The sequence below is a fragment of the Panthera uncia genome, chromosome B1 (assembly GCF_023721935.1).
Source record: "Panthera uncia isolate 11264 chromosome B1, Puncia_PCG_1.0, whole genome shotgun sequence".
Classification (NCBI taxonomy): domain Eukaryota; kingdom Metazoa; phylum Chordata; class Mammalia; order Carnivora; family Felidae; genus Panthera; species Panthera uncia.
In genome coordinates, this window is record NC_064811.1 from 70453393 (window position 1) to 70466003 (window position 12611).

At 36.2% G+C, this 12611-nt stretch overlaps 1 protein-coding gene and 1 pseudogene across 4 annotated transcripts in view; one reads left to right on the forward strand and one right to left on the reverse strand.

Annotated features, from left to right (window-relative positions):
* The window catches only part of NUDT9 (nudix hydrolase 9), a 45798-nt gene that overhangs the window by 31466 nt on the left and 1721 nt on the right, over nt 1–12611 (forward strand). For 3 of the 4 annotated variants that reach the window (XM_049630850.1, XM_049630848.1, XM_049630851.1), the window contains 4 exons: nt 2192–2303; nt 4287–4433; nt 5951–6035; nt 7514–7975. In XM_049630850.1, coding sequence (XP_049486807.1) covers nt 2192–2303; nt 4287–4433; nt 5951–6035; nt 7514–7692 — 523 coding nt within the window. In that variant the 3' untranslated portion in view covers nt 7693–7975. Of the gene's footprint in view, nt 1–2191; nt 2304–4286; nt 4434–5950; nt 6036–7513; nt 7976–12611 lie in introns of those variants that run through there. The other variant, XM_049630849.1, reaches the window with a different exon arrangement.
* Nucleotides 11381–11508, reverse strand: LOC125924035 (uncharacterized; annotated as a pseudogene).

The window sequence follows — 12611 nt, forward strand, 5'->3', positions numbered from 1 at the left end:
TAGGGGCTCCAGGAAACTGAATCTAGGTTTCAGAAGATTAGGCTATTGATAAGATTGCCTTTTTCTTGTAATTTACTAAGGTATTTGTAAACTGATAGAGACTCCTGTCCTGCATGACTGTGATCGCTAACCATTTGTTTTCTTTCCTTTCCTTTGTTCTTGGGCATCTAGGAGTGCCTGAGGAATACCACATATATCCCACTTGGGGGTGGGTGGGTATGCTAGCTTGTACTTTGCTCTCAGCTTGCCTTATGCTTCCTCATCAATGGTAACAGTCTTCTAGCGTCCAGTCTTGCTTTCTTCCCAACCAGCCTCCACACTTTCGTCAAAGTGAGTGAGCTTTCTAAATACAAATTGCTTATGGTTTTACCCTGCTTAAAAATATTCTTTGGCTCTCTAAGCAGATGAATTTGATGAATTCTTTGCCTACTCGTCTGGCCTCATCATCCTTCTTTCCCTCTGTGGTGCCCATGGTGCCAGACCCCACCTATAGATTCAGTTTCTTGAACATATTATTTTATACCTTTGTTTCTTGCTCATGTCATACCTATGTCTGGCATCCTTAAAAACAGATGCTGTCTTCTTGTACTAATTATTCTTTCATTTCTATTTACTGTCCTCATCAAATTGTCACTCTCTTATAATTTATTCACTTACATGTCTAGCTCCATCCCTAGACTATGAGCTCTTTCAGGGCAGGAATTATGGGTTAGATATGGTAGTCAACCACTATATAAAGAAATTTGGAAACTCTTATTTATTTCTTTCTTTCTTTCTTTATTTATTTGCAGGAGGGGGGAGAACTCCTATTTAAACTCATTTAATTTCATTGATTCTAATTCAAAGTAATGATTAGATCATAGGCTTTCTTTTTTGGTTTAGTACTAGAGGTTCAAAATCGTTTTCTTTGCCTAAGATAGTTTTAGAACAATTCTTAAAATTGGGTGTGGTGGGGGTAGAGAAGGGAAAGGGAGATGTATCAGCATCTCTGGGCAAGAGGCTGTGGTTAGAAAAAGTGCATTCTTGGGGTGCCTGCCTGGCTCAGTTGGTAGAGCATGTGACTCTTGATCTCAGGGTTGTAAATTTGAGCCCCATGTTGGGTGTACAGATTACTTAAAAATAAAACCTAAAAAAAATCTTAAAAAAAAAAGAAAAAGTTCATTCTAAAATTAACATAACCATGATACTTTTTTTTTTTTTTTTTTAATAGAGATTGAGTGGGGGGGAGAGGGAATGGGGGGGGGGGGGCAGAGAAAATGAATGAATGAATCCTAAGCAGGCTCCACACTGAGTGTGAAGCCTGATGCAGGGCTTGATCCCATGCCCTGGGATCACGACTTGAGCTGAAATCAAGAGTCAGATGCTCAAACAACTAAGCCCACCCATGTGCCCCACTTTGATACTTTTTTAAAAACTAAAGGATAGAGTGAGGTTTTTGTGTTTTTTTTTGTTTTTGTTGTTTTTTAAGAAAGGGCATAAAGATTGAGAAGCACTACTGTTGAGACCAGCTGAACTTGTATTGTGTAATCTGCATTGTGTAATCTCTGTTTTGATAACAGAGTGACCCATTAAAAGGAAATATTACCAGATCTCTTATATTAAAGTGATTCTTAAAAAGGATCCTTCGACTATGTTTTTAAGTTTTATGACCTATCCTCTAAATTCTGTTCTGCTTTTAAACTTTTTTTGACAATACTTTAATAAAAACTACTTATATTCTGAATTTTTATTACAGAGAATATCTTTTTTGGAAAGTAGACATCTGACTTGGTTTGTAACAGTGCTCAATACAGAATATTTCTTTTTTTTTTAATGTTTATTTTTCAGAGAGAGAGAGAGACACACACACACACACACACACAGCATGAGCGAGGGAGGGGCAGAGAGAGGGAGACACAGATCCAAAGCAGGCTTCAGGCTCTGAGCTGTCAGCACAAAGCCCAACGCGGGGCTCAAACTCACGAACTGCGAGATCATGACTTGAGCCGAAATCGGACGCTTAACCAACTGAGCCACCTAGGCACCCCAGGATATTTCTAATACAAAATAATTTTTTTGGTAAAACTAGCTGAGAGGTGAATTTATATATACTCTTGTTATAAAGAAAAATACATTGTTATAACTTTGTCTCAAGTTTGAGATAGATCCTTATTCTTCAAAATCCATTACGATTTTATATTACTATTTACAGGTGGAAAAGGGATAGAAGTGGAAATAAAATTACCCACCCTGTTTCTGGGAAAAACATCTTACAGTTTGTGGCAATAAAAAGGAAAGACTGTGGAGAATGGGCAATCCCAGGGGTAAGAATTAAAATTAAATTAAAGTTCTTTTTAGCTTCATTTACTGCAAGGTTATTGTATGTAGATCTTCATCCTCCATTTATTTTCCATTCCTTCACACTTCACTTAGTAATTCTTTTGTCATTTATCACTGCAATGAAGTCTGTCAATAGCAAGTGTAGGATAATACATCAAGGCTGTTAGAATTTGAGTCTAATTATAAAGCCATTGGAAAAGAACATGGACTTTGGAGTTAGACCTAGGCTTGTACGTTGGCCTTCCCACTTTGAGCTGAGAATACAGAATTCAGACACTTACCTTAAATTTTTAAAATTTTTATTTATTTTTTAAGTAGTCTCTCCACCCAGTTTGGGGCTCTAAATCACACCACTGAGATTAAGAATTGCTCTACTGACTGAGACAGCCAGGTACCCCAGAACTTTCTCTTTAAAATTTACATAATTATATCTACTTCATAGGATTAGTAGCAATAGCATATAAAACACCTGGCATAAAGTTGATATTCATACATGTTGGGTCCCATCTCAGAACTCAACCCCTACTTCCAAGTCCAAGGTAAGACTGTTAGCATTGGTTTATTGAATTCTCATTAACTTTAGACATAAAAAAGATAATTCTTGTTACTTTTCCTTGTAGTTAAAAAAAATTTTTTTTAATGTGTATTTACTTTTGAGAGAGAGAGAGAGCGCAAGCTGGGGAGGGGCAGAGAGAGGGTGGGGACAGAGGATCTGAAGTGGAGGTAGAACTCACAAACTGTGAGAACATGATCTGAGCCGAAAGTCAGATGCTTAACCAACTGAGCCACCCAGGCACCCCTCCTTGTAGTTTTTAAAATTTCTGTAATATCATCAGGAACAGTTGTACTTTTGTTGAGTTCATTTCAGTGGTAAATTTGAAGTGGCTTTTTGAAATGTGTATGTGTGCAACAGAGGGTTTTATATTTTATGCCATATTGTGAAATGGAGATAATTTGAAAAGAGGATGATTCTTATACTGCTATCTGCAAGAATGGTTTTTTCTTTGTAGGATAAAAATGGATTGGAAATAAAAATCCCAGGTGACTGTAACAAAAGCTTAGGTTAATTATTATGAGCCAAATTATCAAACTTCACCCATGCTTAGTGTAAAACACGGTAATGATTTCATCGTAGGATTTTATATTTTTGTCATCTGAAATTCTGATCAGTAAGGAAGTGGTTGTCCCTGATGTCATATTGAAAACCATTCATCTAATCAGTATATTTTGAGATCTGTTTTTTGTCAGCTGATATATTAGACATTGAGAATATAACAGAGCAACATAAACATCCCTGTTTTCTTGGAGCTCACGTTCCAGTGGGGGAAACAGATAATATAAAATATGTTATTGTATGTTTAAAGGTATAAATATTAAGGAAAAAACTAAAGCAAAGAAGGAGACTAGGAAATGTTTGAGAGTTTGCAATTTGAGATTAGAGTGGTTATAAAAGGTCTCTCTGAGAAGGTAACATTTAAGCAAAGATTTGAAGAAGGTGAATGAGCGATGCATGTGGGTATCTAGGGAAAAGCATGTTGGACACAAATAATAGCAGGTGCAAAGGCCTTAGGTGGGATTTGTTTGGCATGTCGTAGACACTGATTCAGGAGGTCAGTGTGGCTGGAATGGGATGAACAATGGGGAAATTTCAGCTTGCTATATTCCATCTTGCCTCCAGGCCTTCCTTCCTTAGCTTGAGTTTAGAAGATACCAGGAAAGGAGTCTTATTGGCTCAGTTTACTATTGGCTAACCTTGGACAAATTACTGCAATCAAATACATGAGATACCCTGATTGGCTACTTCTACTAGAATCAAATGGTTTAGAGAAGAAGATATCATAGGAGAATGGGAATCATGATTATGGCCAGGTAGAACAATGTGTCTACTGCATCACCCAGTAAATATTTGTTGAATGAATTAAAGCTTATTACTTTTTTTTTTTTTTTTTAAATAATGTGGCTATTAGGGGATGGTGGACCCAGGAGAGAAGATTAGTACTACACTGAAAAGAGAATTTGGTGAAGAAGCTCTCAACTCCTTACAGAAATCCAGTGCAGAAAAGAGAGAATTAGAGGAACAGTTGCACAAACTCTTCAGCCAGGAACATCTAGTGGTAAGAAATGGTGGTTCCCATGAAGGATTTTAGCCTCACGGATTAGTGAAAATTCCTTAAAAGTTCACCTGGAAATCTGATAGGTAAAACCTGTATATTTGAAATACATATTCATAGAAACAAATTATAGATCTTCACTGTGAATAGATTTCTGCTTAAACTTTTATAGCCCAACTTTAGGTCAGTTACATTTATTAGAATACACTTTTTTCCTCTTAGTTTTTCTTTAGACTAGATGTGAGCCAACGTGACACTGAACACACCCATCCATCCGGAAACCTTTTTAAAAAATTTACATAAATTTAGCTCTTTTGAGAGTACGTTTACATTTTAAACTACGTTATTCAGAGTTTTTCTGGTTGATAACCATTTAAGTCTTATGTTTTGTCTACATACCCTTTGTGATTTAAAAAAATCACCTTATAAAGTATATGTGTACTGGTAATAAGGAAAAAGAGTTTCTTTTTTGCTGGCTTTTGTTTGAATTGCTTTGTTTTCTTTCTAGAATTAGGATTTCTTATTTATTTACGTTCAGTCTTTTGGGGTCACGTTTGTGTTAGATGGCTAGATCCAAATCTTTCCCTATATTAATAGCTTAAGTATTAGTCTTTACTAAATTTACTTATAGATCTTCTTTTTTAAACTAAAAAAATCTTTGTATGTCTGAAACTATAATCACAGAAATTATATATATATATAAAATATACTTATATATAATCACAGAAAAATACTTATAGAGCCTTTAAAAAAGTCATATGGCCCAAATAAGACTATTCTCAAATTATGAAATTAGAGTCTGAAGAGTTGAGGGTTTTGTGAATTTTAAAGCTGACCTTGAGAATACTTATCCTAGGAAATTTAAAACAAGCATGTGGAATGTTACATGAAAGTTTCTATGATACTTACATTTCACTTGTGAAAGGTGAAATAAGGAGTCACTTATTATCAAGGGGTTTTAAAATGGAGCTGAGAGGCCTTTAGGGAGGTGGGACTTACGTACTTCCTCACCAGGTGGAGCCCTGATCTTTTAAACTGGGCTAAACCGCAAATACTCCAAAGACTACACAAACACCTGCAACTTGCTACAAAAGGGACTTGCTTAGTGATAGCCTTAGCAACCAATTATGTTCACTCAAGATTAGTTTTCTGCAGCAACGCCAATCAAAATTCTTTGAAAACAACTTATACAAGCATTTTCTTTCCATCTTAAAAACCTCTGACTTTGCTCCCTAGTGGGACGCTGGGTTGCTACCCACATCTCTGTACCCAGAATTGCAGTTCTCTGATAATAAATAAATGCTTAATTATTGCCTCCTGACAATTTTAGGTTGGCACTTTTTTCTTACTGTAGTAAAAAATACATGACATATAATTTACCATCTTAACTTTGTAATGTACAGTTAATTATATGCACACTGCTTTGTAATAGGATATTTACATTTCCGATGTAGCAGGCATCTGCTCTGCCCATTCGTGTTTGACTGTACACCTTTTTGTCTGCTTCCTTTTAAAAATAGATATATAAAGGATATGTCGATGATCCTCGAAACACTGATAATGCATGGATGGAGACAGAAGCTGTGAACTACCATGATGAAACAGGTAAACTTGTGTTTATTAAACTGACTTGATAAGAGGCACTCTGGTATTTGCGGAATGAATTCTCATCAAAGAGCAATTTCCTTTTCTTTCTTTTTTTTTTTTTAAAGTTTATTTATTCTGAGAGAGAGCGTGAGCAAGCAGGAGAGGGACAGAGAGAGAGGGAGAGAGAGAATCCCAAGCAGGCTCTGTGCTGTCAGCAAACCATGAGATCATGACCAGAGCCAACACCGAGAGTCGGCTGCTTAACTGACTGAGCCACCCAGGTGCCTTTCTTCTTTTAGAAAGAGCGTGCAAGCAGGGGGAGAGGGGAAGAGACAGAAAGAGAGAGGGGATCTCAAGCAGGCTTCATGCTCAGCATGGAGCCCAATGACGGGCTCAGTCCTTCGACTCTGGGATCATGACCTAAACTGAAATCAAGAGTTGGCTCCTCGACTGAGCCTTCCAGGTGCCGCAGCATTTGCTTTTTTAAAAGCTCTTGATAAGCATTGCCAAATTGTCCTACAGAAATAGTCTATTTACATTCCCAACAGTGATTAAGAGCTTTATTTTTAATTTTTTTGATAATTATAAAGATTTTAATAAATATATTTATTTGTAAATATAAATATTTTCATTTACGATTTCTGGTTTGGTGTCATGGTTATTTATTTGGGGGGGGGCATGGGGGGAAGGGGCAGAGGGAGAGGGAGAAAGAGACTCCCAAGCAGGCTCCAAGTTATATGCCCAGAGCCTGATGCAGAGCTGGATCCCATGTTGTCTGTGCTATCAGTGAACCATGAGATCATGACCTGAGCTGAAACCAAGAGTCAGACACTTACCTGACTGAGCTACTCAGGCACCCCCATGCTTATTTTAGAGTTTTAATTTTTTTTTAACATTTATTTATTTTTGAGACAGAGCATGAATGGGGGAGGGGCAGAGAGAGAGGGAGACACAGAATCGGAAGCAGGCTCCAGGCTCTGAGCCATCAGCCCAGAGCCTGACGCGGGGCTCGAACTCACGGACCGTGAGATCATGACCTGAGCTGAGGTCGGATGCTTAACCGACTGAGCCACCCAGGCGCCCCCCACCCCATGCTTATTTTAGAAAGGTCCACTTAAGAGTGTAAAATGAATTGCCAATAATTGTTTTTCTTTTTTTTACATTTAAATCTCCAATCCCTCTAGAACTTGTTTTGATGTAAGTTTCATACTCATTTAATACGAACTTTTTTTTTTTTTTTAAAGCTAAAGCCAATATTCTTACTTTTTAAAGAGAAAAGCTTCCTTACTGGTGCCTCTACTTAAAATTTAGCAATGTGGTTAAAATTTGGGCATTTGGAAAATTTGGAACCTTCTAGTTATTAATTCCCTGGGGCACCTAATACAATAATGATTTAAATTGTTTTCAGTAAGAATACTTGAAGCTACAGAGTTATGTTGAAAAGGACATAAATAAATGAATTACTTTCTCTTGGTGATGTTGTGCTTTGGCAATAGGTGAGATAATGGATAACCTTACCCTAGAAGCTGGAGATGATGCTGGAAAAGTGAAATGGGTGGACATCAGTGATCAACTCCAGCTTTATGCCAGTCACTCTCAATTCATCAAACTTGTGGCAGAGAAACGAGATGCACACTGGAGTGAGAACTCTGATGCTGAGTGTCGCGGGTTGTAGCCTCATCTCTGTGTCAGCCAAGTGCAGAAGAGCACGTGGTGAAAAGAAGGCGGTACCACAGAGCTCATAGGATAGATAAGGGGGGCAGGCACGGTCACTTGGAAATTATTTCATTCACTTTCAAAACTGTTTGCATTTAGAAGGTTTTAATCAGAATAAAATTAGTAAATATGATGAAATGTAACACATAATTTTTCTGCTTTCCAGTCAGAAGAAATATAAACAACATATTTTTTATGTATTCTATTTAAGCATGGTTTAAACCAAATCGAAACAGCTGATGCTCTTTGAAGAACCATAACCTGAATAAAGATAAATTTAGGGTCAGCCATTACTTCTGCCTTCCATGTTCTTTCTTTTCTTTTTTTCCTGTTGATCTAGGGTCTGAAGGATGTTCCTGGCATAAATATCAGGCTCCTTTAGGAGAATACTGCCAGTGTCTAACCTGTCTTTATTTTTTTTTTTTTTAAATTTTTTTTTTAACGTTTATTTATTTTTGAGACAGAGAGAGACAGAGCATGAACGGGGGAGGGTCAGAGAGAGGGAGACACAGAATCCGAAACAGGCTCCAGGCTCTGAGCTGTCAGCACAGAGCCCGACGCGGGGCTCGAACTCACAGACCGCGAGATCATGACCTGAGCTGAAGTCGGCCGCTTAACCCACTGAGCCACCCAGGCGCCCCTAACCTGTCTTTAAATTATTTGCTTTATGTGATGTTGTTGAAGCTGATTTAAAAAATGAAAACCTTGTTTTGACTTCAGAATTACCAGTTTATTGAGGAAATTGATCTTGTTAATAAAGATCAATATCAATGAACAGCTCGTGTTCTCATTTTTTAAAAATTCTGAATTTAAAAATATGTCCTGGAAATTAGTAATTTAAATTGATGTATTTATTTCACTCTATTGTAACTGTATGTATCATAAATAAAGTAAAAATACATGTTCAGGGGCACCTGGGTGGCTCAGTTGGTTGTGTCCAACTTTTAATTTTGGCTCAGGTCATGATCCCAGGGTTGTGAGATCGAGCCCCATGTTGGGCTCCACACTCACCATGGAGCCTGCTTGGGATATTCATTCTCTCTCTCTCTTCCTCTGCCTCTCTCCTCCACCCATGCTTTCTCTAAGAAGTAAAATAAAAATAAAAATAGATGTTCAGAAAGGATTGAAATGAGAGAGGGAAGCCTTTGAGAGTTAAACATATTATTTGTTAGGAAGGGAATAAGGATTGGAATAGGTTTTTGAGAGGCCCACCGTTAACATAATAATTCCCAGAGAAAGGAAAGAGTTGTTGACGTTCTAGATACTTAGGGAAGAAGAATGAAAATAATACTTGTCTTAGTGGACATGTGTATTACATCCTGGCTAAGATATTTATTGAGAAAATCCCATGATATTTACTCCTGTCAACCTTGAGTAGGGACCATCATAATTCCGTCTTCATTCTAGTTGGGTTACAGATGGGGCATCTGAAGAAAAGGAGGTGTAAGGGATAGAGACATGGTGGTTTCCTTTTCTTCACATATTTGAAAAAGGTATTAGGCTTATTCTGTAGCTTGAGAACAGAACTTGGGCTAATGTAAATCAGAAGTCCCCTCAACCCCTGCTAATTTAGTGTCAAAGCTACTTTTACTTTGGTGGTAAACCTGAACTAAACTGACAGGAAGCTTTTTCCTCATTAGTGCGACTTAAGGTTTGCTGAGAAACATTAGAATGTTTGATTTCCAGATGCTGTTTCAGACCCCTCTGGAAGAGTTACAAGGTTTAAGTATGGTATTAATTTTCTAAAATCCATAAAATCCTGGTCCCTGGTATGTAATAAGGGACTTGTGCTTGACCAGGATGACCCGCTCACTAGCTGAGGGGTAGGATGGCCTTCTCCCAGAATCAGAGTTGAATTCTACTTTTACTGTTTGGCAGGAAGAGACTGCTTTTTCCTGGCACTGAATAGAATTTTTAAAGCTGCTTATTACAAAAGCTCTTGAGAAAGTTTGAGCAATTCCCTGAAGGTCAACATTTACTTACATCTAATAGTGTTGAAACATTTAAATTGACATTAGAAAAGATAGTAGGTAATATTTTATTTAAAGAATGATTAAAGCACATGGTCTATTGATAATGAATTCTTCATGGCATTTTAGAGTTTTCTCTGGAACATTTCTAAAGTATGCAAAATTATAAAATAGAAGTAATCTTCTGATAAGTGTTATAAATATCCAGCATCATCTATAATAAGAAAAACCATATTAAAATTTTAGTTGAAGACCTTTCTGGAGGAATATTTGCTCCTATATCACTAGGTGATATTGATGCCATATTTGCTTTTCTTATATTTTAGGTGTAAGGAAGAATACTGTCTGAATACTTTTTATCTAAAAATATTTTACTATTTAGTAAAATAGTAATAACAGATACCATGTACTGAGTATCTACATTATATCATGCAATCCTCACAACAATCCTCTGAAGTTAGGTGGTATTATTTCCATTTCACAGGTGAAAATGATCCTTCTAAAGATTTTCCCAAGGTTATTCAGTAAGGGACAGAGCTGGGATTTGAATCCAGGTCTGCCAGGTTCTGAAACTTATTCTGTATCGTATTCCCTACTAAGGTCATGAAGCTTTGATGATTTGTTGTGTTAAGTCTGCAGTTTGGAAGATTATATATTATTTAAGCAGTACTCACGTTAACAGTAACACACTTAATGGTTTATGACTTGACTTTAAGGTCACAGCTGATTTAATTAGCATCACTGTAACTGTTTGCATAATTTGAACCCAAAGAGAATTTACTTGATAATATCTGAACATAAGGATATGTGGTGGCAATTCGGTGTTTGTCTTGCCAGCATTTCAGACTCAAATGGAAGCATATGCTAAACTTGCATAGTAAGAACATAACAATCTAAAACCTGAATATTTGGCACTTGAAAATTCCAACCACTTTTAGAAGCTAAATGCTATATTTTCTTACAGTATAAGAAACGGTGATTGGTATTATTTTGTAACATATTTGTGAGGTTTTAATAAACTGATTTAAAAATACATCATTTGAAGGAAGCATTTATAATTTAAGTAGGCTAATTACTGCTTTCATCAGTACACCTTTCATCATGCTATTAATTTATCAATATGGATGTGACCTGAGACTATTAAACTCCTAAGATAAAAAAAAAAATTAAATATATAGTAGTACTTGAAAGATATTTGGAGATTTTACTAACCTTAGTATATAACTTCTGACATAGGAGGGAGAGAATTATCTCTGCCAAAATAAACAATACAGATTACAGTTATTATATGAAGGTATTCTTGCCATGATTTCTTCTTTGCTTCCACTCACATCTCCCATCTTATGGTTATTTTATTGCTGATGGGTTAGTATTCATACAGTCATGTGTATTGGCAGATAGAAAATAACATGATCCTGTTACATCTTAAATGCTGATAAATTGAATCCTCAACTGGGTTTTTCTGCAACAAAGCACTTCCCTTCTCCCACTTGGCCTTTGATGGCCTGATAAGAGCATTTGAAGTGGTAAGAAATACTAATAAGCATTTGGGGGCAATTAAATGTATAAGGAGGAAAACGGGTGAAATCCAATTTCTTTCTCAAAATTGGGACTCAGAATATTTTGACTCATTAGCTTCTCTCAAGGTAGATTAACATTAATTTATATATAATTAATAATTTTGATTGACATTAATTCAGATATTTAAAAAAGGAATATATCTATCTTTTGTATGTATTTTCAATTAGCAATAATCGTGCCTTGGATAAACCTCATTGGCTATGATACACCCACTGCACAAAGCTTATCTTTTGTATATATTTTAAAGTGAGAACAAACTTGGATGAGAGTCAAAGAAGTCTCAAGATTTGTAGCCTCTCCATCGAGCAAGCTGATGCTTTGGTGTTAAGGAGATGTTTTGCCTTGCCTTGAAATGAGGCTACTTCTAGATTTGGTAGTTTCACAGCAGACTTTTCTGCTTACTATGAATTGTCCATAAAACAAAAACAAGCTTGAGGAAAAATTGTTTGAAATTTCTTAACATTGCATATACTTCGTAGGCTGAAATTTTGTCAAATACCATGGCATTATGAAAATACCTTTTTAGACCTACAGAAATTCTGATCTAAATTGTTTAGAGTTTATAACTCAGGAGCTCTAATTTGGGTAAGTCAGTTGGGTTTGATTCTGCCATATATTTTTATAGTTGAGGAGAGTTATTCTTACCTTTCCTGATCTTAAATGTCACTTGTTTTTATCAATATAATCATAGAAATAAAGTCTTACCCCAAAGAAGCCCTAAAAGATAAAAAAATAAAGACATTACCTTCAGTCCATTAAATAGGTTTATACTTTATAATAACTTAAAAATTAATATGAGGGGCGCCTGGGTGGCTCAGTTGGTTAAGCGTCACACTTCCGCTTAGATCATGATCTCGTGGTTTGTGAGTCTGAGCCCCGCATCCGGCTCTGTGCTGACAGCTCAGAGCCTGGAACCTGCTTCAGATTCTGTGTCTCCCCTCTCTCTGCCCCTCCAGTGCTCATGCTTTGTCTCTCTGTGTCTCTCAATAATAAATAAACATTAAAATTAAAATTAATATGAACTTACCTCAAGTTCGTTCAGAATAGAAGTGATTAACTGAAAGAAGAAAAATCGATCAATGCTAGTGCTGTTAATGGGCTTATTTTTTTAACATATTTGTAACTTAGCACACATATAAGCTAGAAGATTTTCTATATGAAAATTTGTTTTTATTGAAAAATGAATTCCATTTTATTTAGAGGTTTATTTACATGATATAAGATTTTAAAATGAATGTGCAATATCTAGATTTAAATTCCCTTAATTCACAGAAATATCTTATTGTAATTCTATTTACTGTATCTGAAGAATAAAAACTTGAACAGT